Raw genomic sequence first — 27,941 nt, 5'->3', positions numbered from 1 at the left:
TACTGCAAGAGTTGATTTGTTTTAATTCTTGCTGTATTTTCTTCCTAAACATTGCTTCAGAGGAGGAATGGAGACATAGAAATCACAGTTGAGAACACACAGAAAAAAAAACTATTTGGCAAACTGAGAACAAGAACAAAAGCAAATTAGACTCACTGGGATACACATAAAACTACAGAATACAACTCACTGAAAATGTCCATTGATGAGACGGAAGAAAAAAAAAAGAAGAAGAAAAAGTTCAAATACAGTAGTGGACAGTTAGCATGGGAATTATGATCGAAACTGAGCATCTCAAACACAAAAACATTTGAAATAGAAAGGAATGAAAGTAAAGAAATAAGTAACTCTATGCAGAGGTAGAGCTCAGTGCTGCGACACTCATCTAGCAATCAACTATCGAAGCGCCACAACCCCCCTGGTCTTCACTGTCAGAGTAGTACGTTTTCCACCTTAAAACTCAACAAAGCTGGCCACACGGCAACAACGCTCAGTTCTTGGCGTTTAAAACACCGGGGCCTCAACATATGTACACACATATATGAAATAAATACGATATACAATCTTTGAGGACAGTTTCAGCAACTCTACTAACATCACGTTCCTACAAACACTTATATTTGGAAGTCATTCAAGGCCCCCCGCAAACCCTTTCAAAGAGCAGACTCCTCATTAACTAATGTGTAAGTGGACTGAGTTAGAGCAACACACTGGAAATCATCTTCCTTCATTTCTCTTTGACTTTGGTTCGGTTCTTTCCCTTCTCACTGGTTCACTGACTGGTTCACGTCTGAACCAGTCAGACGTGAACGATTGACTGGTTCCTTAGAGGTTTGACAAACGGTGCAACGGAAAACGACGCGGTGGAGGCCGTCAATGAAATGCACATAACATGGAAAGTACAATACGAGTTGAAAATGAAACTTCTTCAGACCTTTGTCTTTTAGAAAAAGGCAATAGAAACTACCTGCTCAATATCTAACTTTTTTTTTTTTGCCTACGTTATTTCATTAGTAATATCTCGAAGGAATGCGAGTCCAGTTGATCATAAGGCAAACAAGCACTGGTGTAAAGAAAAAAGAAGAAAAGGTTTCTCCCACAAGTTCACCAATATTGTCGAGCAATTACAAGTGTTCAGTCCGTAGCATCTTTTTCTTTTTCTCTATTTGTTCTCTACTAGAAGAAGAGAGGTGTGGAAAAATACTGCTTTTATCCAGAAAATATAAATGCTTTGGAATCCATAAACTGACAAAAACAAGTAGAAGCTTATTACATAATGGACTAAAATTGTTGGGTCAAAACAAAACTTTCTGTATCAAAATTTCTTAGTTAATGTGTGACTGAAATGTTTAGATCAGTAACATTGTTTATTTAAAAGATAAGCCAAAGATTTCTGACCCAACTGTCTAATGTGGCTAGCTGAGAAGGTGATAACTTCTTAGCTAACGGTACAAGCTTTAGAAATGTCAAATTAAAATATGAAGTATACAGGACATTCAGGGAAGCAAACTATGATATTAGTTAATAGAGAAGACAAGTAACACCATTTACGTCAATTAACACTATATTAGAACAAGAGGGGGCCAGAATACTGAATGAAAAACAAAGGAAACAACTGTTAGCTACGTAGCTAATGCTAACCATTTCTAGATAAAACTTGTACTGAAGTTAATTACTATACGATGCCATATAATTCAAATTTGTATGTTGTGTGCAACAAGCAACTATTAAATAACTATTATATTCTATATTAAGTAATATAGAATACAGGAAATAAATTAACTGATTAACAACAACTGAGAGCAAAGGCGGGAAAAAGAATGGAAAATACATAGAAAATTGAAGGGGCAATAAAAATAAATGGAGAAATACCAACTTTACATTACTCAATATTTGGTAATGTATAGCTTTAACCATTGTTGACCTTTACACTACTATATTTTTTTTACCAGTTTCAGGGCTCGGTACAAAAAAAAGAAAACCAGTTGCATTTGGCAGTGTGGTTCAAGAAGTCTTTTGGAAAACGCGTAAAAGTTTGGTGAATATTTAGTGAGATCAACACACCGTTTCCAAAAAGTAACACATTCAAAGGTGACCAATTTCTATTATGCAAATGTTAACGAGATAGACAAAAAAAAAAATCTTGAGTGGTGTGTCCCACTTTTTTTCTTTACTTGATTTGTCACAGGAGCACAAAATCATACATACAATATTCACTGCCTCCCTCCTCCATAAAAACTGATATAAATATTTCTAACATCACTCTGCTGCCTTTTTTTTCTGTTTTTACAATAAACCTTTCAGTGAGTCTAAAGGTCTTTCACAATTTCACAATTTATTTACACTGTACAAAGAAAAGTCTGAAAGTCATTTTTTTTTAATATACAATCTCTCATTTTCTGAGCAGTGTTTTAATGAGCGCTGAATGTTTTTTCTTTTATTAATCTTGGTCTTCATTAGACCAACAAAACCCCTGAAGAATCATATTTAAGTGGCTTTGAAATGTAAATTCCATATTGTGCCATTTCTTTTTAAGATGGAAGAGCCATACAAAATAGTGAAGCAGAAAAATTGAATTTGTTCATGCCCTGATAGAGAGAGAGGGGAAGAGGTGTTAATTACAGGCACCACAGGTCAGGACAATGGCAGTGGACACAACATAAGCTCTACAGTATGTCTCGCATTCGTCTTCAAGGTAATCTTCTCCAGAGAGAGTATGCTTTTTATCATACTCCATCCAAAACACAGAGATGGACTGGATATTGCTTTATTGGATAGAGCTTGGTGAGTTTCTGCACACGGAGGTTGAATTAGCATTCCCTGACGAAAGATTTTTAAGGTAAAATCTGATCTAAATAGGTGTGTGATGAATTCTCTGGATAAATTTTGCCAAATGACCACAGTTTCAATAAATACTCGGCGGGTTAGTTTGATGATATGTAGTCTACTGAAATGTATCACCTCTGCTCTCACCCAGGCAATGGAATGTACGATCTTTTCTGAGCGTTTGATGGGAATGCAAAAAATAAGAAATCACAAACATTGTGAGGAAATGTGTCAGGATGAGGCGTAAAATGATGCTCCAGTAATGAATTCGATTAAACCAGAGGTTTCAAATTAAAGAAATGCAATCAGCCTCCATTAATCAGATGTACAAACCAGTTGAGCTTCAAAGAAAACAAACACTTCTGCCGCTCGTTTTTCTCGCGTCTTGCTATTGAAGTGCTTTCCAACTTTCCAGTCTCTCAATTTATCTCCATTAACCTGCTTTTTTCCTACAACTTAGATCTTCATTCCACATCTTTCAGCTCAGTTTGATTCAGGCAACCAGTGGGACCTTTTATGTACAACAGCCAGGAAAAGGGCAATCTCACTTGTCAAAGTGCCAGTTGAATGGAAGTTTGTGTGTTGTGTGGGCGTATATGTTCCAGACAGACCCACAGGCCTGCAGTCGGCAGAACCGCTCGCCTCCCTGCTTTTCAGGCAACAATATGGCAAAGGTCTATTTACTCCTCTGATCCTCTGAAGGTGGCCAGGTGTTAGGAAATGATAGCCGGACACCACCGCACCACCGTCAGGTTGTCCGCACTCACCGATCGCTTCTTGGCCAGTTTCCTCACATCCTTGTACTTATCGCACAACCGTGCGATGGCCTGCGAGACGAAACAAGAAACACAGAGTACTTGAACTGCTTCTCAGAATACTCGCATATCGAGATCTATCGAGGAATTGGATGACAATCGGATCGTTTTCGGTTTGATCGTCCTACATCTTTTTTCCCCAAAACGGTGAATAAAACCTCAAGTGTACCGTACCACACTCTTTGGTGATAATCTAAACTTGGCTGTTATTTTGTTTAGTGCAGCAAACTTGCTCTATAATCTCCTTTTTAAACTTTCCGCCTCCTTCTGTAATGGAACATGTTGGATTTGGGAATGCATAGAAGCTGAGTTTTACAATTACTAATGATAACCAACAAAAAATTAATTTTAATATATTTATAAAAGAAGAAGAAAAATATCTTTATTAGTCCCTTAGGGGGAAATTGACATTTCAGTACAACAAAAGAACAAAAACCAGACAAACATAAAACCTGGGTAGACGGTTGGTCCTCACCTCTAGTTTCTGGGCCTTGTCCCTGCTGAGTGGTTCCAAGGGGAAGCTGAGGTTGTTGGCCTCAGCCAAGGAGCGCAGGTCGAAGTAATACTTGGCGTAAACGCTGGACGGTACGTTGATGTTAAACTGCAGCAGCTCCAGGAACTGACGCTCCAGCTCGTTCCTTTAGAAGACAAAGAAAACGAAAAGTGTCTAGTGAGGAACGCCGTCTAGTTGAACCAAATTAAAATAATCATTATGCTGACTTCTGTCCACAAAGAACTCCAAAGACGGCAGGAGTCCGACTGAAGCGGAAACTGATAACTTTGGTAATACGCCAAACAAGCTTTTTCAAATATCGAACAGGAATGCTTTACAAGTCAACGCTCTGAGTGTTGTGTGTGAGGAGGAGAATTAATCCCAACTCCAGATTATGTTTTTGTCATGCATACTCGCTCCTCGACAGCTCTGCGATCCCTTCTGCGCTGCGACGACAGCAGCTTTCATCTGTTTCTCCTCGGTCGTGACCGACTCTTTTCCGTTCTGTGGCTTCCGTCCACCTCTCCTTCCCAGTCTTTTTTCCTCACCCACGCACATTTCGATGCACGCAGCTAAAATTAGACGCCATTGTTGCCAAACTCTGCCTAATAACGCTGCTTCGTTTTCTTCTCTCTTGTTTATTTTTGGGTTTCCCCGCTCAACGTTCTCCATAACTTCCCAGCAGCAAACAGGTGGAAAGGGAGATTCAGCGGTTACAGAGGAGGAATTCTGCAGCATAGAACTGGTCTGATTCTGAGTCACTGTCTGGTAAATCCCCCCGCACCCTGAACTTAGAGTGCAACAGGAGCAAACACTCAGCTGTATTGTCTGGAGTCAGCTCCAGACAGGTGGACTGTGGTCACTTTAGCCCGAAGACGAGAATAGACCTCCGCCGGCTCAGCAGAATTTGCAGAGGTCAGAGGTTAATGCAGGGGTAGAATGTCTACATATCATCATTTGCACCCTCAGGATAATCCTGCCAAGATTCCATAGAGTTAAAAAACCATGTAGAATATGAAGGATATGAGGTTTCATGCCTAATTTGAACTTAAGTAATGTCTATAAAAAAAAACTGATGTTATATTTAATTTCTCCACAAAGCCCTTTATTTTGATGAGTATATAGTTTTCATACTTGCAACAAATTGTAACTGAAGAGGAAGGAAAGCAATTCATTGTTTTTCAATTTTTTTAAACCAAATTTAAAAAATCAGTTATGAACATCTCATGGAGCAATGTTGAAATTATCATCTGGAAAATGTAGCCAACCAGAAGTTTGTTAGCCAAACATTGGAGAAAAGGGTGCTTAAATGTAAAAAGTGCCCTTAATGTAAACTATAAGAAATACTAGAGAAAAAACATTTTTTGGACAATATTTTGTCAAATAATGTAATTTGAGGGCATTTCACACAATAGTAGTATAGTATAAATACATTTAGTGAAGTTCATTAAATTTATTTTCTGCCTCTCTTGATCAATTATAAAAATCTAACATGATATAAAGTTAAAAAAGGTCAATTTTATATCATATTTCTACTAGATTACATTCCCTTATTCTAAAACTAATTTAGCCCAGCTTTGTTGAAGATATTTCAAACAACATGTGGTTACAACCACAAAGAGTGTAGATAAGCTAATTTTAGCTTGCTTACTCCTAATTCAGCTTATAACATATATTTCCAAGCAGTTCCAGTCATGCACAGAAAAAGTTTAACTTGTGATTTTTAAACTGAAAACTTAACTTAAATTACGTAATCAACAGTATACCCATGGTTTGATCTCTGCTTTTTTCGCCTCTTTCTCACAGATGCTCTGTTCAAAAGGTGACCTGCTGCTGAGCTCAGATAGAAACAAAGGGAAATCTGATGATTTTCTATGTCTTTTCAAAGACTTACATGTCCTCTACTGTGATATCCTTGAGAATTTGGCAGTAGTCAACATTCCACACCGCCTGGTCGTCCCAAACTTTGGAAGCTAAGAGGATCGCTCCCAGCACGATGCGCTTCCAATTGGCAGGGCAGATGTCAATCTCAGCGTAGGTTAAGAGCCTTTCCAAATAAACCTGAAACAGAGAAAGTTTTCCATTTTTAAGATCAGACAAGTTAATAGTCATCTTCCCTCATAAAATTCCATCATTTTAACAGCTTCGGTGCTGCTTTAGAGTTTTCCAGGCCTCTAGTGACTCTTCTTCCTCAAAGATCCAGCCTGGAGCTTCCTCATAAAATATCAATGCCAATCAAAGCACCGTATGTCTATGTTCCCTTCCAACTTAACTGGGTTTCCACAGCCCACCCAGCTCCTACAGGGGCCCCAAGTTAAAGGATTACCACCGGTGCTGATTCACTGGATCACCTGATCATTTTGTTAGAATTAAAGACATTGGTGAGTTGAAATTTAAACACACATCAAACCTGGACTCCTTTGCTAAAGGAGAAATAAAATGTTTATTAAGAGGAGCTTACTGATACAGTATCAATTATTCAGTTTGTTTTCGCATTAATAATTTGTAATTTTTAAATAAAATTCTGAATATTCCAATCTTTCTTAATATTGCTAATGCAGACTCAGACTGAAATAAAAATGATTTTTCAAAGGGGCAGTATTATGTATTTTCCAGGAATGTAATGCCATTTTGTAACTATGTTTTCTACAGTTGTTATAAAAATGCTACACATATCAAACATGACTTAAAATAAATATGACTTCATAATTTAACGTCTTGAAATTAGGCCTCTGCTTCTTTAAGAAACTCCTTCTCTTTTGGAAAAATTGCCTTCAGAAAGTCATCACAACAGCACTCCCCTATTGATCCTTTAATAAAGTTTTTTACCAGGGTTTCACTGATAACTGGTTCATATAATGAGTTCAGCAGATGCACAGTTCTACCAGGTGTTTGCTAATTGCTACTGGCTAGTCTGAAGGAGCTGAGTGGGGGAGTCACGGGCAGGGTTTATTTGTGAGGAAGAAGGTTGGAAGATCGGAAGCTGCAGCTCTAAGGAGGAGCTATGTCTTGAAGGCAGAGCTAGGTCCAACCAGGCATTTTGCACAGCTGAGTGGTTGCCACTGGAGATTAAAGGATTTCTTAAACATGCATGACAGAATCAAAGTAACACTCCAGTTATGCAGGTATGTCTTTGATGAGGTAATAACATTAGAACTTGATGCAAAAGAAAATCAAAAAAAATTATTTTACATAATACCGTGACTTTAAAGAGTCAGGTTCGAGCCTGAACTTTGTATTTTTTTTATTATTGTTACACGTTTACCTCCTAGACAATGATGACCATATGGTCTGTAGGTCAGACCCGGCAGCAGGCGGGAAGCCCACTGAAGGAAGCCCCCACCCACCAATGAAACGAGAGCAAAACCCCATGCCGACCTACTCACAATACAAACAAACAAACAAATGAATAAGCACAAATGGTTAAAGGCTGTGGCTGGCAGGAGATTTTATGATGCTACACGATGATGTTATCCTAACATCTCCTGGAATCGCTCAGATTATTGTGGATTGGTCTTGGTATCTCTCAAATAGTATTTTTTTCTCTCCTTAAGAAAACCCAGCAATAGACATAAACTAGTTGAATGCATCAGCTAGAACAGAATTTGCAGAAAACATAGTGATATAAACACTTGAACTTTGTCACTTTTTTGTTGTACTGTTGGAAGACACTGCAGGGGAATATTATCTGTACATGATCCACATTTGCTTTGCACAGACCTGCTGGTTGCTCGTTTTCTGATTTTCCCATCTTTTAATGAAGCCTCTAATCTCCTTCCCAGTGGAGCAACAACTACAAAGCAAAGACAGAATCCACAGTTTCTATCTGTATTTCCCTAAGGTTTAAGTCAGCTGAACTAACTTTATTACCACCAGCCAACTGCTCTGTCAGTTACTGGTCGTCTGCCAGATTTTACATGGAGAAAGCAGAGCATATGTATTTTTAAGCGATGTGTCAGCATGAAACATTTTTTTAAGAATAGCCATGCAGGATAAAACATTTACAGTGCAATAATTACAGTCATTCTTAAAAACAAATCCATTAAGCATATGTCAAAAAGGAAAGCAGATTAAACAAGGTCAGCCAGCCAGCTGTACAAACCTCTGAAAATTTCCTTTCTTGCTTTTACTTTTGTCTATTCAAAATAAATAAATAAATCCATGATGTGTTGGATTTACATTCAGATGTGAAAGAGTTTCCAAATGTGTTGTCTAAATATCCAACAGGAAGGTTTCCTAAAGTTAGAGGAAGGTCCAGTCTAGAAATTAAATTTGGTTACCACTCATAAGCGCAAGTAGCAATACTACACTGTTTACTTCTGATTTTAAGTACAGCTCCACAAAAACAGAAGTGGACTGGTTATTTTGGAGAAGTCAAAATAACAGAGAACCAGAAAGCAGCAACAACCCGTCCTAGTGTCTGTGCACATTTTGGCACCCTCAAGTATTTTGGCACCTACCAAAGTGACAATAGCACACTCGGCAGTGAGCTGCGCGGCGCTGAACAGCGTCCGGACGAAGCGATAGATCTGCTTCTGCTCTGGGTCATATTTGTTATAATCAGCAGGGACCTCAGACTTCTGGAAATGGAGAAAGAAAAATGAAAAAAATCAGACAAGTAATATAAAAAAAACAACCCATTTCCACCTCATCAGGTTTTTCTAGAGTAGAAAATAGAAGAGAGAATGCATTTGGCAAAGTGTCAGAGTACATTTTGAGAGTAAATCATTGCAAATGCGCTCAGATGGGAACAGATGAGAACGATCCAGCTGGATTCCTCAGACTTCCCCCCATGTTCTACTCATTGGTATTCATTTGCCGTTTGTTCTGCTGATAAATGCTGACATCGCTACGGTTTACCCCTAATGGGAGTTTTGTCTGCAGCTGAGGCCGTACCGAGAGAGGATGCAGCTTCTCGTCAAAAATGTCTAACGACATTCGTCCGTCGACGTCTCTGGAAGGAGAAAGAGAAGAAAAAACATCAAGGCAGAAAAAAAAATAGAATGTAAAACCTGAGTTGAATAGCAATCTGTCTGTTCAATAAGCACCTTTATTGGCATTTATATGTTTTTCCTTCTCATATGATAAACTGAAACACTGGACTGAATCCAGAGAGATTTGTTTTTCTCTGAGATTTGCATTTATAAATGCTTCATGCAGGATTGACGAAATTGGATAAATTGTAAAAAAGATTCTGCATCACTCTGAATTGTGTGTATTAGTGCTTCTAATTAATAAAAGAACACTGGTCCGTCAAAGAAACATTTTGACAGAATTATTAAACGTAGAAATGTGAGACGGATGGATGGAAATGTGAGACTTTTAGCTGGTTCCATTCACTACCATTATTTTTTTCCCCACAGTTTCCAAGTAAAATACAAGAAGGAGTGATGATATACACTAGAGGTGTGCCGATGGATCGGCCACCGATCATAATCAGCCGATTTCTGTGAAAAAGTGTATGATCGGTGATCGCCGATCACGGTCTCTTGTTGCCGATCACACAAATCGATCACCTGCATCTCATTTCTCAGCCTGCCTGTGCAGCTGGTCTCTTCTTTCCTTCACACTGCGCAAACGCGCAGCAACAAATCCTAAGTGATGTGGTGTGGAACTATATTGCACTGAGTGAATGGGGAAGTTTGCGTGTTGCAGCGGAAAATTGAAGCACGTGGGGTGAAACACGTCAAAATGCATCAACACGACAAATCTAATACGACATAAAAACAATGCCATACTTGACGGAGTTTGGCTACATCGAGGCTCACTGCAGTAAAAAAGACATATGGAGGATCAGATAGCAGGTAAAGCAGCGCACAGCTACAAACACTCACCCGGATTAGCATAACGGTCAGAAAGCTAAACAAATAACCCGCAAAATTATTTAAGTTTTCGAGCTGCGATGTAAGACGCTGGTTCTGCTCTCGCTGTTGAACTGCTGCTACGCTCTACAGGTTATTTCACAGACAGAGCGCCGCTTCTGCTCCACCTGGTAGTGACTCTCACACCGAACCTCTGCTTAAAGCTGCAGCATCTAACCTAAAAAAATACATTTTACATACGTATTAAAACCTTCGCTGTCCTAACATGAGACAGATAATCTCTGAAAAAATAATCGATCTCCTCCCTGTTCTGCATAATTTTTCCGCTCAGTCAGAAACAGCCAATCAGAACTAGCAGTAATCAGTAGCCGCCATGCTATCAGGAAGTTTTCATGCAGTAACTCAGGATTGTTTATTGTAATGGATCCTGTATTTGCCTTTGAATGTTAAGTTTTATACTTGAATTTCTTTGGCAATGTTGAGAGGTTTTATTTTGACTCTTTGCATTATTTAGCCGCTTCAGAGCCTCCATATGTTTGTTTTTTTCTTGTAAAAAGTTATTAAAAACAAGTTTTTGTCTAAATTAAGGTGAATTTATGGTTCCTTTTTCCATATAATGTAACCGGTAGTGCTTATGATTAAAAAAAAAATAATTATGCGATCGGTATCTGTGATCGACCCTCATGGGGGATCAGAATTGGAATCGGCAGGAAAAAACCTGATCGGCACATCTCTAATATACACCCTTTAATATGTGTTTTTGTTGGCTTTTCTTCTTTTACAGGATTGTAACATTCAGTGAAGAATTTAAAAAGGTAGAATATTTTCCACACCTGTTTTTTATGTGGTAGTAGATCGCCAGGGCTACACTGCAAAAAACAAACAAACCAACCAAAAAGAGGCAGATTAAAAATTATCTCCACTATAAAGAAGCAGAAAAAGATAAAATTCGGAATATTTCTGCAAATAATTAATTAAGTAAAGTGAGGAGGAATCCTGAGACAATGAGGCGAGTTACCATTTGATGGTGTATTTGAGGTTGGGCTGACTGACTGTGCTGTCGTCCAGAAATATGGTGGAACAGGAGCTGTACTTTCTTCTCAGTGGACCTGGATAATGCTGCAGCACGTTTGCACACAGTCATACAAAACGCACACACACACACACACACACACACACGCATGTGGATTGATCAATATCTTTAAAGATATACTTGGGAACATTTAATGGCTTTATAACAGAGAAGGAAAGAAGTGTAGCTTGAGTGCTTTACATGGCTGCATGCATGATTTAGATTCATGGTGTAGTCCCTCTTTAAAGAAGAATAACAGTGTAATTTTAAGTTGCTCGAATAATTTTTTTGTTAATATTTTTTACAATATTATATTGTAGATTTACCTACTTGGATTCCTGGGTGATTGTGCATACATATCAAAAATATTAAATATATACGGTGAGGTAGAGAGGAACTGCATCACACACAAAAACTTTTTTCTACATTGAAACTACATAGAAAATATACACAAAAACAACAAAAAAAGGATTTTAAACAGTGTGATTACAGGCATGTAAGATCTGTGAAATTGACAAATACAAGACATTAAGGTGACTCTGAATGGTCATTACTTTACCTTGTTCTCCGAAATGTGTGTGAACTTGTAAAGCATACAAGATATTTGAATTACAAAACGGTTCTTTTCTTTAGTTAAACAGTAAAACAAATGCTTGTTATTCCACTTACATGGTTGATGTAAAGGCTCTTCCGCTTTTCTCGAACTGGAAGGAAAGATGAGAGAACAGCGTCAGCGCAGTACCCCACCCCAACAGACAGGGAGCAGCATCTCTCTAAAGTTCTCTTGTACAGATTTTTACCACATTCGAAGAACGGCTTGTTATTCTATTGAATATTATAAAAAGTAATAGTAAATCGCATTTTAATAAGACAACATAACAAAGCTTGTGCATGGTTTTTACTGTGGCATTAAAAATCCAAATCAAGTTAGATTTGATTTGAATTAGAAATAAAAAAAATAATCTGGTTATTTGTGTTGCCAATTTATTTCTATTTGTTAGTTTTATAGATGTCCATTTTGGGTAGTTTTTTTTTTTTTTTATACAATATGGTGTGTAGCATGTTCTACACACAGCTAACACCAGTGACTCAATTCCTGTATGTTCATCTACAGTGTTTGACTGGATATTGAAGTGCTCCATGGCAACATTAGGCTTTCTGTAATATTAATCCGATATGACTGCACCAAAGTATCATAATATATCAAACAGGAAATTGTGGAAAATGCCAGTCTTTAAATTGAGAAAAACTGGAAACTGTGACAAATCTCGTCATGACCAGCATATTAGCAGGATGGTGAAGAAAGTAGAAAAAAATTGGATCGGACAGTGACTCATTTTATGTCTTGTTTTAATTTTATTGTTTGAGTTACTTGTTCTCCTTTTCTGAGGAGGGGCACTAACTGAATTGAAATCGAAGCAAATCCTAAAGTGAACAGAAGATTCACACTTATTCACAACTTTAGTTTCCATGTTTTGAATAACAAACCAGCACTTAATTGGTTGAGAAAGACTGAGAGACAGCCTGATTTAATAGCAACCCCTGACACATATCAGCACAGGTCTGCCATGATTTGAGATTATAAGTATAAGTTTTACATCCGTGGCACTTTAAAGGTTGTGATGGGAAAAACAAAACAAAACCAAAAAAAAGAGTAGAATCAGAACTAAAAATGCAAGTTTCTGTAAAAAAGGAATATTTCAGCAACTACAAGTGCAGAGTGTTAAGAGGTGTTTGCTTCTACAAACTCTTGAACCGCCACTACACATTTACAGAGAGATGACCAAGTCAGAATTAGTCTGCATAACAGTAAATGATCTACTGTATTTTAACCTATTCCACAAATCTGAAGCAAACTTCCACAAAACTGCAAAAATGCTGAAACATCAAGGCTAAAAACCAATCTGTATAGAGTTGTATTTGATTAGTCGGAACTGGAACATTGGTCAACATATTTAGTGTATTTGATGATTTTGATGACATAACACAATATGCAATGTTTATTCCTTGTATATCATTGTTTATTGTATGGTGTGATGTACAGCATTTTGAACTGCCTTGTTGGTGGAATGTGCTGCACAAACTTGAATTGATAATTTTTTTCTTCTTCTGGTTAAACTAACAGATTAAACAATCCTTTGAGAGCCTATTGTTGCCATGACATTTGTGGAGAAGTGTAAACTTGTAGACAGAAATGTACTCTAAATATTTTACGTACGAGGAGGAAAATGACTGCTAGCAAAAGCAAACAGGAGCAGTTGGGAGGGAAAGTAGGAGTAGCAGAATCACACATGAAACAAAGTACTGAGGTACCTCACATTTCTTATCCCAGTTTCCTTCTGTATCTTACCTCTAATACACCAATGCTCTCACAGTAATGCACATTTTCCACTGACAAGTCTGGAGTACAACTGGTTTGTGCAACAAGCAACAATTTTACTTCTATGAAAGAAAATAAAAAAATGCATAACACATTACATTACGTTGATTTTGGAGGTTTTGACCGCTCTAACTACAATTGTACTCATGGACCGACATGTGCAGTGGAAGAAATGTGCACACGAAATGACAGAAGTAGCTCAGCTCGAAACACAAACAACTACCTTCACATTCACGGCATGATGACGCATAAAACGTAGACAACACTGGCCAAAAAACCCCCCCCAAAAAAAAACATGAAGGCGGTACAGCTTTAGATACCAGGAAGGAGCCGTTCTCTTCAGAATTAAGCCCAAACAGACAGTAAAGCAGGGCGATGTTTACCAGCCCTGTTGGGACCGGACACACAGACATGCTTACCTCGCTTGTTGGGCAGCAAAACTGAAAAACAAAAGTCCAAGTTGGCTTCATGCATTTCATCATGACAGATGTTCAAAAAAAAATGTACAATGAAGTAACAAATGGTGAGTCTGCAAACATCAAGGATGCGGTTTTGGTGAGGTTTTAGAAAAAGTTGTATTTAATTATTCAATACGTCTAGATCGGGTAAGCCTTTCATTCTACTGAAGTTATAAAGTGCTGAGAACAATGGCCAGCAGATCTTCCCACAAGAGCGTAATCATGGCCAACAGAGGAGTGAGGAGTTCCAGCACATTATCCCTGATCAATACACCATTCTCCAGGCAACAGGCTACAAAGTTCAACTGGCTTTTCTCTAGGATTAAAGATATTAAACAGCATTAGAATACCTTTCACTAAAGTAAAAGAGGCTGTGTTTGAATTGGAAGAAAATCTGAAAATAGCTACACAGAATGAGACAACAACAGTGTCTTTCAACAGTAAGGGTCCTTAACTACAGTTCTCGACAGTCACTATTCAGTAGTACTAAAATGATTGGATGCATTCTTGCTCCAACCCACCTGAGTTAAATAGATCAACTGCCTCTGTGGCATGTCATCAAGTTGTGTACAGGCCCAATAATGACTCATCCTTTTGATTCAGGTGTGTTGGAACAGGAATGCATCTAAAGCATCTAGAGCTTTTTACACTTTTAGCAACCATTGTCAAGTCTCACCAGATTGAGACATGAAAATGGTTCTAGCCGAGTTGGGTGGGTCTCCTGGGCAGTGTGATCCTCACTATGGGGGTGAACCATCAGTGCAAGGACTTGTGGTTGACGCTCCAATGACGCCATTTTGATTGTGAAAAACTGGCACTGGTCAGCTAGTTTTCCCGAAATCTTTATGTATATTTGTTCGATGAGGTCTGCCTTGACAAGTTGACGCTGTATGTGGTCTTCCGCCATAATCAATAAAAAGGTTTGGACCTCAAGGTTTGACGATTAAATTATTACTTTGAAGCTCGCCATCTCGCAAACTACTACAATTTTGTCGTAGACTGAAAATGGTGTTTGATTTGTTGTTGCAGACGTAAATCCGCTGACAATCACTGGACACAGTCTGCTGCCAATCAAATCGCTGGACTGAAATATCCAACAAGGTCCGGATCGTACCACCCCCAAGGTGGTTCCAAAAACCTAACTAACCTGGTAAGGGTTCACTGGGGAAGAACCGGTTAAAGCCACGGTCAACAGCAAGAAGTTAAGCACATCTGCTCTAAAGGCTAAAACTCGTGCAAGACCATCACAGATGGTAAAATAAGTAGTTAACATGGCTAACTTGATAGCATACATTTCACAATGGTCCGCATTTCAAAATATTTTATCCTTTTGTGATTTATGCGTGCTTAAAGATGGTTGTGTATGAAAATTTACAGAAAAATCAGTTTCCTTACATCAGGTTTGGACCAGGTTAGCATAGCATGCTAACCTGGTCCAAACAGATTGCTGTATTTAGCACAAAAACACAAATACTTATTTGTAGATAAAAAAGTTATCCAATTCCTAGTTAGCTCAAGGAGTAGAGACATTTTGGACGCAACATTCAGAGAAATGAGAAGTCCCAGTATGGGTCACAACTTACCATCTGTTTGTGACTTGCTAAGAAAGATGGTGCTGGCCCGAGGATGATCTGAAGGATTATATTCCATGGGCAGATCTGTAATTACAAAAAAGAAAAACTTAAGTTTCAAAATCCCAATCCCACTTGGAATGTGATGGACAAACAGAATGAAACACAAAAATGGATATTAACATATTTTTGCGGTAATTGTAAAATTATTTTGTTAATTTATTTGAAGACAAATGTATTTAACTTGGACAAACAAAACATGCTGCGTTCAAATTCAAGTCTGAAATTGACTCTAGGGGTGAAGTGTGTACCTTGTAATGAAGTGAACTAAACGAAAAGGTAATTGTCAGCTGACAGTGTGCTGCATCAGTGCTGTGCTGTGTAAACAGCGGTTTGGAAATCGATGAACTCAGCAAACACAGCAGAGTATTATAGATCTGGGTTAGATCAGCGTCTGCTGATCACACAGGAGCCGGCTGAGTGAAAACAAAGCCTTCAGCGGGGAAATTTTATGAACTGCAGTACTGTTGTGTTGAGATAAACAGTAAAATGTCTGCACAGGTAACTACTCAATCTTTTAGCTCTACTTTTTCGTAACAGTCAGCCAGGTACAGTTATTCTGCAATGAAAGACAATTATAGCAACATTGACGAGACAACCACTAGGGCACAGTGCTTTGGTGCTCACTGCCAAGAAAATGTATCCATGACATTTTTTACAACCTTTAATCAATTTCATTAGAATTGCAAACACGCCACGACAAGAAAGAACCTAATTGGCTGAATCTAATTAATGGATGTAAATATAGTGCAATTTGGAAACTACATAAGACTTGAGCGGAAAGGGGTTTTCCTCACCCAGAAGGATAACATCCCCAAATATATAATAAATAAATAACAATTAACAGGCTTAGATTGCTGCTTCAAGTACTTTGAGACTCACTTCAGTATGCTTGTCAGTGAAAGATAAAAATACAGACAGCATCAATAATGGTTTAATACTTCTCATATTGTTTTCTATCTCTTCTTATAAGAATAGCATAATCATGTTTCTTTTTTTTTTCGTGTACTTACATTTTTGAAGAGAATCTATGGAACCTGCAATTGATTCCATCTAAAATAACTTTTAGACCAGTGTAGCTAATTTACTGTATTTTCTCCTTTTTTATTTACATTTTTCTTGTTGTAAATGTGTACTTCAATTCTGTTTTTAACTGTTGCTGGTACTTTATAATTATTGTACATATATGGTATTTTTGTGTGACTGGACATGGACTGGACGGCTGTAAGTAAGTTGTTATTTATGAGATTAATAAAGTTCTCCTGAGCAGATCTGGAGCCACTGGTTTCAACAGTTAGTTTCTGTTTCCGTCACTGAATATAACAGTATCAAGTTTTGTGTCCTACATTTTACCCTGATTAAAACCCACAGGAACAAGCATGTTGGAAGGGGTCATTTTATTTAGAAGAAACAGGCAAAGTTGGTTACTGAAACTCTACACTGCAAGTGAAAAATCCATCTGGGTGTGGTGAATTAATATCCCGAATAGCACAACACAAGACATTTGTTCAGATTCTCTAAAGATCATTAGAAAATACAACATGACCTACTTACTTCCAAGTTATAAAACACCAATAGTGTCAATAACTCTGACCCTAGATGGTTTTACAACTAAACTGAAAGCAGCTTCAGACTGACTGTGTGTGATGTCAGTGAGAAAGAAAGGGTAAGACAGGGCTAACGCCTCAATACATCATAGAGAAAGAGAATATGAGACAGATAACTAAGAAAGGCTGACAAGCAGAAAAGTAAGAAATTAAAAGACCAGAATAACATGATGTAAAACATGATTAAAAGGAAGCAGTGGATATAATAAAAAACAATGAAAAAGGGTATCTACAGGTTCTAGCAATTCCAAAATAAGACTTTTTAAGGCCTTTTTTAATGCCATCTTGAATGACATTTAAGATTGTGCTTCTCAGTCTCACATATGGCTCTCCGTAGTGCCACACTTAAACGTCGTTTTACACTTAGCTTCATATGGGTTGGCGGTAAGCCAGTGGTGAAAACAAATATCGTCCAACCAACTACTGAAAAATTTGCACTTACTCGCAAAAAAGCTAGCAAGTTAGCTAGCAAGTTAGCTAGCAAGAATATGTTTAGCAAAAAGCCCATGGGTAAAAAAAAAAAAAACTACATATACGAGATGTCACAACTAAATGCAAGACCTGTGACTAACACATTTAAGGCCATTTGCATTTTCTTTATGAATTTAGGGCATTTAAAGGCCTTAATTTTAGATAAATGAATGTAAGAGGTTCCATGGATGCACGCACACCCTGATTAACCGGAGCAGAGCAGGAATCTTGGGATGGGGCAAATGTAAGAGATGGGTCTCGCATTTACCTCAACCTTTAAACACTCTGTGATGCCAACTTTAAAGCATACCCATCATCAGTGCATTGCAGGCAACACGCAAGCCATTGCCACCTTACTCTTTTGAACTTCAGTGTTTTTGAGCTGAAGAGCCACTTAAAGAGCCTCAAAGAGCACTGATACATGCACAGGGACACACGCTGCTGTGATGTTGGTAGAATAAACCCTCCATGCTGAATAAAGACGGGTGTGTAGGAAGACATTAAGAGGGCTGAAGGTGGGTTATGGATGCTGCTTTCAGAGTTAGTGACCTCAATAGTGTTGGCAAGAGCACCCTTTCCTATTCTGCAGCCAGGATTTATAACGTTTCCTCCGACTTCCAAACAGCATCGCATGCACACAGGAAGATGACAACATCCACAGACAGAAGGTGTGTCCCTGTCTGCAGCTGCTACTGGTAACCCCCCTTTATTTATTTCCAGCCTCTCAAAAAACTCCTGCTCATTTCTCCAACCTGGGGAGAAGAAAGCACCCAACATCCTCTGTTTCAGGAAGTGATGAGGAAATGGAACATGGGGTGGTGATTACATAGTGTGAGGGAGGCAAACCGAACAAAGAGCGGAGGGAACAGGTCGGTGTGTGCATTTGTGGGAGGAACTTCTACATTTAACCATTTTCACAGTTACTAAATCCTTTCAGGGTGAACAGCCCTCACTCTTTGTGAACTTCAGCATCTCAACCAAGAAAAAAAACACACAAGTGTAGATATCATAGACTGAGAAAGTCTATCCAATAGGCAAGAAAAGGTCCAGTTCTACACAATTTATATGAATAACAGAATTAAAATCAAATACTGCCTCCAAGGACTAATTTGTGACGGCCACATTGCACATACTGATAATGCAATTTCGATTGTGATTTTATATAGTATGCAGCTCTAATTTGGACTTAGCATCGCAGATAAGCAGTTAGCAAGGTTAGCAACAGTAGCTGTGTCCATTACAAATATGTGCATAACTCTACGTATATCATCTTACATATACATATATATAAATGGCATTGTTGGAAAATTATAGCACCAATTGATTCAAAACTTTCGAATGACAAACCAAACTCTAATTTTATATCCCTGAACAGCTTGGTAAAGGTCGGTTCTTCCCACAATGTTTTTGCTTATATTTGCACCTGCCTTACTGGGGAATAACAGATTAGTTCAAGACTTCTCAACAGTACTTTTATAGCATGTGTTGCGCTGTTCCCGGCACCGTGCCAACAGAGATCCTTCTGAAGGAGACTTCAGTTTCCAACATCATCCTTGAAAGGACACGCACTGCTGGTTTCTGGCTGACCTGTATGAGCATGAGTTGGAGGGTCCAAATGGTGCAGTGTGGCAGTGTGCAGTTGTCATCAGCATGCTTTCAAGCCAGGAAACCCACTAATAAAGTATCGGAGATGTTACTGGTACTTTGGTAACACTGCGATTAATGCATCCCACGGCTGAATGGCTGAATTGTGAGTATCGTATTCACTCCAGACTCTTGTGATTGCTTTCAATCCCACTTTCAGTTTCTGAGAACATTTGTCATGCAATTAATTGATTAATTGCTTATTGCGACAAGCTTAAGACAGAGGTCCACAAAGAACTAATTATGAATCTAGTTCATAATGAAGCTGAAAACTAGTAAGATGAGAAACACCACAGATGTTCAACAGTGATGAGAAGATGGGGAGGAAAAGATTCACTTATTCTACACTAACCAGAGCGAGACCCACCCTTCCTCTTTCTCCTTTATCCCAGCCCTCACATCTTCTTGCTCATCGTAGCTAGGCAACGCTGGCTTGAAACAACTCAGATGGTAGAGGCAGACCCATCAAAGGCAAAGACACACAGCTGAGCTTGCCGTCTTCTCTTCTCTTGCTTAATCTCTCTCTGCCTAGAACACCTGTTTGAACACTGCATTGTGCTTTTAGCAGCTGGTTCTTGCTGTGTTTTCCAACAAAGACGTAGCAGTGGGTGGCAGTACCAAATCGACCGTTGAAACATTTTCAAATGAACCACACAAGTAGCACATGTATCTTGTTGTGTCCAGATCTTAATCACTTCAGTGTCGCTCAAAAGTTTGGGCTAAAATAAAAAGTAATGCAGCTGAAAACAAACACTTTCTACTGCAGTTTAAAACTTTTTTGCTTCATTGTATTTCTGTATTTTTCTTGAATACATTTGTCTAAGATTTTAGTTGAGTTAACGTCATTTTAAAAATTTGCATGGTAACTACATTTTCAACAAAATAAAATACACATGCACATTATGTAGATTATGAGATACATAGTAAAGTCTGGAAATACAAATATTTGCACCTTTCTTTTGGCATACACTTAATCCAATTCCAGACTTCTTCGCGCTAGCTTAGCACTAGCATAGCATCCTCTAGTGACACCTAAAATGTGTAATGTCAATGCTCATTGCTAGACATGTTCCAGAAAAGGTGATGAAAATATATGATGTTATTGTTAAAAAAACAAGGTATAAGGATACTCTTTTGTGGCAAAAGTGGTAGAAACTGATCCAATTTCATCTTCCCAATCTGGCACAAAACTTTGCACAGCAACACTACAAACACACACAAAGGCAATGGCTTTTACCTTTGTCCCTCTCATGCCAAGGTAAAATAAAAGCAATGGTTTGACAATGTTTTGCCAGTGAGGCAACAAGGCAATCAATAGTAAAATAATTAATATTAAAGAACAGAACAGGGTTGTAGCTGAATACATTTGCCTGGACAAAGTTATTGCTCACACCTACTTTCCAAAACGTTTGCACAACTCAATTCAAGTAGGAAATTATTACACTGCTTATAATTTTTCATGACAAATTCCTCATACAAAATTTGATTTACTGTTGCCACAAAAAATGAATGATTTTTAAACCCCTGCAAAACTGTCCGCATTGTTGGGAATGCAGCTTCACTGTTTTCTCCAACGAGAGAAGGTCAAATAAGAGCATCAATAAGTTTGAAAATATTATTGAATGCAGTCAATGCGTGCAGTTTAGTGATACAAATCTCACTTCAAATGACTGGTGTCCTAAAAAAGCATATTGAAAAATTGGTATGTTTTTCCAAGAGCAGTATTTGTGTGTATGGTGGCTATGACACACAGTCACAGCCATACAGTAGTTCTTTTCATCACTTTTGTCGCTATCAAAGTACTATCACAAAACAGCGCGATAAAACTTTAAGTTCTTATCTTCCATCCCTAAATTCAAGGTATATATGTGGCTTCCATCAAGCATGCTTTAACACTCCCAGTTTTATTATTATTATTTACAATAAATAACCCAACATATTCAGAATCCAGACAGAAATTATATCAATCACAACTGGTCAAGAAAATGTACTTTTATTTTAAAGGTACTGGATTAATACCAACTAGCCTTCATCACACACTGTTCAATTTCCATACAGGGCAGCAAAATGGAGCTCATATAACAGATCTAAGTGTAATCATTAAAAGGTGTTGCTGAACTTGTGAAAGCTGGTCAAGAGTAATGTATTTTCCCTGACCAAACTCAGTTGTCCTCCCTTAGCCCTTCTTTTATACAAAATCCCTATGATAGCGTAACATTTCAAGAGTGTTAAACTTGCGAGGGAGCGAGGAACGTCATTGGTGTCAAGCCCTGTCAAGCTGTTGACTGTTTTCCGTTCAGTGGCTAAATCAGACATGACTACATGACTCTTCCCAAACAACAAGGCTTTATTTACTACTCTCACCTCAGAAAGATGTGTGGTGGTGTCTATACAATCCAATTGGTATCTTAAGGTAGTCATACTCCTTTAAGGCGTTTAAAAACCTGCATTTATGAGGCTTAGAAATATTCTGACGGTGTTGAAAAATGAAAATCAAACACCCATTGTTAGCCAAGCTTAATCTGATAGTGTGACCACTCTGTTTTTAGGATGACATTTTAGTAACAATACATAATTTCAAGGTGAGAACTGTAATTTTACTCTTACAAGAGGTTTGCAAAAGGTCTTATTCTGCAAAACTGCATAAGACCACACACCATGTTGAATACATTCTGTGCCACATTTAGATGTCACTGTCCCTTTTGCAGCCTTTCCCATTATATCTTTGCGAATCTGCAGAAATGTAGGCCTCCCACTTCCAACTATGCCCACACACTACATGAATTTCCACTGCCACTCTTATTCCAAGTGTACGTGTAGCTGAAAGCACCACTTCAGCGAGGGGAGGGGGGACATGGATGGGCTATATGATTGAAGCAGAACTCCAATTTTGCCATTAAAGAGTCTTTTGAGAATTTCTTGAGAAAGATGTTCTTGATCCAGTGTAACAGAGGAACACCTAATAAATGATAAAATGAAGTCTCAGATCATTTTAAGGGGGAGAGGATGTGGAGGGCTATAATTTAAAGACACTTGTAATCCCAGAGGAGGCTCAGTGCAGACTTCCGACAAACACATTAATGTCTGTTTGGACAAGGTTGGCCTTTCAAACCCATAACAGCTTTGCTGCTTTTATAAATGTTAGCATCTCCCTCTAATCACACAGCAACATGCATAACATAGTATTAATCTCAACACAAGATAGAATGAGACTGTCACAGGAAACGGAACTTTAATTAATACTACATGCAGCAGTTAATTTGCACTGGAAGAAAACGTTCCCTTCCAAATAATTTATTTCTTGAGGGAAATATCCGAGCAGTGATATTCCCTGCTCGGATACACTTCCTCATAGATTCAATGAGGAAGTGTACAACATATGGCACATAGTCAAATAGTCAAATTTTCTGCCCTACATTTCAGTGTTTGTCTGGAAATCCCTTTGATGCATCACACTCAACCAGGAACAGCAGTGATTTATATGAAGGACAAGTCTGGATTTTAGTACATTTCTGTTAATGTACAAAACAAATAATCATCAACCTGACTGTGATTCTTTATTTGTTTTGGCTAGAAATGAAACAAGACATAGACTAATGAATGGAATCAAAACATTGTCAGCTTGACCGGGCACTGAGTGGTGACCGACTGGTCAGAAAGTCAATAAACCAATATTTTTCCCCAAACTGTAGCTGTGTTTCCATTACAAATGTGTGCAAAACTTTGTCGATGTTCTGCCAATGAGAAACCCCCCCCCCCCACACACACAGTTTTGCAATTGCAGTGTTTCCATTAAATAGGAAACACAATTAAAATCAAACGTGAATAAGTTTGTTTGCATGATAAGTCGTAAAAGAACACGATGCACCATCATCCTCCAACTACTTCCCTTAGTCTTCTTCTTCGTGGTTTGTGCCAGAGGCAACATTCAGTAGTTGATAATGTGACTTGTATGATGCAAAAAAAGTGCTTACATTACAGTTTTGCGAAATAAGCCAATTTCCATACAGCCAAATAAATAAACACCTCGTACTTGCACCAAAACTTTTTTTTATAAAAAGAAAAGAGTTTTTTTGTTGTTGTTGTTTTTTTTTTTAATTGGAATGTTTCCATTAAGCAAATTTATTTTGGAAATGTCAAATTGGACAATTATATAGCCAATGGAAACACAGCTATTGTTCAGTGAAAAGTAAGCACAACCAAGTCACTCTGTCTTGATTGTGTGGAAGCTATTATTATGTAAAGATGACTTTAAAGATTTTTAGTCTCAAACAACTATTTAAAAATGAAGTCAAAAGAAGAACATACCTAAGAAGCAATAGTGTTTTCTATGACATATTGACACGTCTGCATCACATTAAGGCTACAAAAGAGTGAGAGAGAGCAGGACTGTCAGAGGATAGCAGTATGGATAAAGGAAGTAAGGCATGTTTGGTCTGTTTAAAATTGCTTTCTATAGAAATAGAAAGCAATTTTAAAGGAAAGTGTATTTTCTACAAAGACACTTTGTTCTTTGTTCAGGTTGCAAGACAGCGAGAGAGAACAATAATTCAGTAGATTAAAGGTAGGCTAAAAGGACAGAAGCACCTTTCGGTCTTTGTCATGGAACATGCTGAATTTGGAAATGTTGGCAGCCTTGTAGACATTTCAGTATTAGTGCACATATAATATACACACCAAAAATCACAGGTAAATGAGTCACAGAGTTATCAGTTTTAGGTGACGTAGATGCACAGCCATAAAACACTTATATTGTGATATGATTTTCAGCCATATCGTCTAGTCCTATTTGATTATATATTATAATTAGTAAAGATAGAAAAAAATCATTTCTTAAGTTCTGGTTGGTGTTTCAATGCTATGGAGTGCTTGGCAAAATAGGAAATCACAATGCATAACGTTTAACTTAACACATTTTTTGTTAAAGCTCAGTTACTGTAAAGTGCACATTTTGTCTTATTGTCACTCCGGTAAATATTAGATTTGGGTTAACTCGTCTGGAATACAGTTAGGAAACTCCCCAGACTCATTAACTACACATGAATAATCCATGCACAGATTATAATTAGCCTGCAAGTGGGACTCATCAATATATGTGTGTGTGTGTTGCAGAAATAGCCAACTTCACTACTGATGAGACTGAGCTTGGAGCCATCTCTTATTTACAGATGTCACTTTTAAATAAAACTCAAAGAAATCACTGCCATTTTATCAAACTCTTTTAAATTTGACACGTTAAAAATACACTTGAAAAAGTCTTTGATTTGATTAGAGGTAAAGTAACCCATGTTGATTTAGAGGGTTTAGAAATTAAAAGGGCATTAATGTTCATTTTTGTATGCCTTATGTGCTGATTTTACTTGTCTTTAGGTAAAATAATATTATACTAAACCAATCTGTTGAATAAAATCTACCTTTTGGTACAATTTTCTTCAGGTACTGCAGAATCTTTCAGATCGAACAGTTTCAGACTAGAGGACATCTTGATTGTGAAATCTGGTTATTGCCTGAACACACAACAGAGGAGCAGCAGAGGTCTTTTATGAACAATTTCCTCTCACTTAGTAGTCAATTACTCAGCATCTGAATTACAACCAGAAGACTTGCCCTCAGGCCCAACATATGAGTGCTAAGAGACATGTCTTTATCTCAGTGAAGGCTGTGATAAAAACACCAGTACGGTGAAACCATTGGGAAAAACCAGAAGTGTAAGCAGTCAATCAGTTCTGGTTATTTAACTGAAATCTGTTCAAAGACAAGCTGCAGTCCTATTACAAATGTACACAAAACTTTATTGCTATCCCACTAATGTGGAAAAAACACAATTTCACAACTGCAGTGTTTCCATTAAAGAAGAAACACAAATAAAATCACATGAATAAGCTTGTTTGTGCGATATGTGGTTAAATGTCATGTGGTGCCAATATCCTACAACTACTTCCTGTAGTCTTCTTTGTCTTTTACGCCATTAGTAACATTCGGTTGTAGATCAAGTGACTCGTGTGATGTGAAAAAAGTGTTCACATTGCAAAATACACTAATTTTAAAACTGAACAGAAGTCGTCGAGCCTGGAATACTGTGGTTTACATTAAGTAGGATAGAGAAAGATGCATAACGTAACATAATAAACTTTAATTTTGCACAGAACACTCAACATTGGAACTGGAAGATATTTTAAATAGCCAAAATAACAACTCAAAACAACAAACAAAAACCAAACACAAGCGAAACCATAAATCAAATGAATCATGATTTCTCTGTAAACAAAATTCCCCTTCATCAGAAAGGAAATGATCAATATCATTTTAATTTATCATACAATTAATTGGTTAATTGCTAATTGCAACAGGCTTACTTCAGAGATGTGATTTCTTTTATTTAAAAAAGTATCTAGTAGAAGTTAACATTTTCTTATTTTTACAACCAGCGGAGCCCATTTGTTCAGGATTATTATTGTTATTATTTGACCTGAGTTACAAGCCGGATATTGTTTAGAATCTATTGGAGGGAAAATAAATAAGTGAGAGAAAAGGATTTGTTTTAACCTTTGACAATTAGAACCTTTATGTAAAAGAACTGAACCCACATCAGCATCCTATCCTTTTCCAGACATTTCCCTTACATAAAATGTAAAGTAAACTGACTCTTTCAATGATTATTTACCAAGTCGCTAATAACGACATGCTTCAGGACTTCAACCACGCCTCATTATTAACTTAAGGGAGCTTGCACTGGAGAAAGGAAACTTAGACAAACATTGTTCCACAGAGCATAAAGCTTCTCTCTCTTATCTCCTTATGTGAGGAAATGTCAGCTTATTGTCTATCAGTTTCAAATTAACAAGAATATTCTGCTCCAACAGGGAGAGTTAAAGCCAGTTCCTGCTGTAAAAAAAAAAAAAAAGAACTCTGGTAAGCAATTTCCTTTACTGTGGTGACATGCTGGGAAAACTTCCTTGTCTTCATTTACTCCCACTTCCTCAAATTTCCAACCTAATCACTGTGGTTATTCTCTGGTGCCCCCCCCCCCCCCCCCAAAAAAAAAAAGAAACCCTTTATCTGGGTGGTCTGATGGAGATTTATAAAGTTGTTTGATTTGCTACCACAGCAAAGCCTGAGCCTTTCACTTTTACTGAATCAACATCCACCCAGGATCAATGCTGTCAAATCCCAAACAGTATAAAGTGATAGAAAACTATTGCGTCATCTAACAATTTCTTTCTTATTGTTAGATGACGCAATAAGAATCCTGATAAGGTTTTTAGAAAAAGAGCATGTTATGTTAGAACGCTGATAAAGTATAAGTGTCAGCTGAGGGACATAAAATAGAAGAATTTCAGCTTTCAGAGAGCTCTAATTGTCTTAATTTGATCTAATAGTTTTCTGGGAAAGTTTTCTGGGAATCTGTTTTCATATGACTGTAAGTACATTGAAGTCTCTCACCTCTCTGTTCATTATTATCACATGTATTCCCACTGGAACAGTAATTCACACTAACACCTTAATAAGCTGCTACAGGCTCGTGCATCCCGGATCCACTCCCACAAAGATGGAGGCTGAGAAAAACTCGAGATAAAAGTAAAACCAACAGAAATGTAAAATGTGTAAAAAAAAAATAATTAAAAAAATAAACCTGCAGAAATGTGCGTATTGATTTGATGAGTGGGTGTGTCTTTGCACAGCTGTGGCAAGCTCTCATATTAATACTCCAGCAGAAGTCTGCAGAGATGCTATAGGTAAACCACTACATCCATTATAACGGTATTTAAATACTCTAAAAATGAATTTTCATTTAGCAATATACTCAAAAACTCAGTGAAGTTCACTTCAGACTTGTCAGTCTGCGTCTTACCGTCTATATTTTCTCTGTCGCTGATGTGCTGGAGATTGCAGCCCGTGTCCTCACGACTCAGCTCCGGCTCCGGTCGGTAGGGCTCCAGCCTAGAGTGGTTGCTCCTCCGGTGTTTGGGGCTCGACGACACGCAGCAGGAGGTTGTATTCCCCATTTTGTACGCGGGCCCCGGTGACAGTCTTCGCCGCCCCAACTGCTTTATTTACCGTGCCGTCGGTGTTGCTGGGGGGAACGGGGCGGTAACGCTACGAGCTGCTCCCCCGGTATCCGCTAGCGCTACACGCCCTTCTCCGGTGTTCCAATGGCGTCCCGAATGTTGAGCGGAGCCATTAAAAGTGATGAGAAACGCGAAGCTCGGGTCGGTAAATCAGAAGAGGAGCCCAGCGTCCTCCTCCAAACCCTCAAGCGGGGACAGGCAGCGCCTCCAAGAGCTTCCCCTCGACTCCCTCGCCTCGTATTTCTTGACAGGACACACAACTATCGATACAAAGGCATTTTTGTGTCCCGAAACTTTTTATCGACATTAATAAAGGTTACAACGACGTTCCTAAACAATTCGGAAATAAATTTCAGCGTTGACTGCTACATTGTTGCCACTGTACAGTAGATTGCTGTTGCAGCTACATCCGCTGCCCTGCTGCATTCAAGTACTTCGTATAAAATAGGATATTTTAAAAGCGCTATTATTCATTTTCTTCTGAACAAATTCAATGTAGCTAGCACCTGAAAAATAAAGTAGTAAGTGAATAAAATCACTAGTTTTATGTTTTAAAAACACCAAATGCAGTTAGTCCTAATTATAGTAAACATAGTTAAAATTACGCTAAAAACAAATAGCTTTCTTACGGTTTATCTTACACTTTAAAATTG

At 38.0% G+C, this 27,941-nt stretch overlaps 1 protein-coding gene across 4 annotated transcripts; it reads right to left on the bottom strand.

Moving 5' to 3' along the window:
* ccny (cyclin Y) lies at positions 1-27,731 on the bottom strand. Of its 4 annotated transcripts, XM_008438271.3 has the most exons (12): positions 27,072-27,730; positions 15,450-15,524; positions 13,828-13,848; positions 11,698-11,732; positions 11,588-11,611; positions 10,975-11,075; positions 10,790-10,825; positions 9,031-9,088; positions 8,595-8,714; positions 6,029-6,195; positions 4,117-4,279; positions 1-3,653 (listed from the first exon to the last, which is right to left on the bottom strand). In XM_008438271.3, the coding sequence occupies exons 1-12, from the start codon at positions 27,223-27,225 to the stop codon at positions 3,540-3,542; spliced, it is 1,068 nt and encodes a 355-aa protein (XP_008436493.1). In that variant the 5' UTR covers positions 27,226-27,730; the 3' UTR covers positions 1-3,539. The 4 variants fall into 4 exon arrangements, with proteins under 4 accessions (XP_008436493.1, XP_008436495.1, XP_008436494.1 ...); XM_008438273.3 differs by lacking the exon at positions 11,588-11,611 and having other exon boundaries at positions 27,072-27,731; XM_008438272.3 differs by lacking the exon at positions 13,828-13,848.
* Between the last annotated feature and the right edge of the window lie 210 nt (positions 27,732-27,941).

Source organism: Poecilia reticulata, chromosome 20 (assembly GCF_904066995.2).
Source record: "Poecilia reticulata chromosome 20, P_reticulata-male-v2, whole genome shotgun sequence".
Taxonomy (NCBI): Eukaryota; Metazoa; Chordata; class Actinopteri; order Cyprinodontiformes; family Poeciliidae; genus Poecilia; species Poecilia reticulata.
The sequence above is the reverse complement of the archived record's forward strand: the minus strand, read 5'-3'. Positions and strand labels throughout refer to the sequence as shown.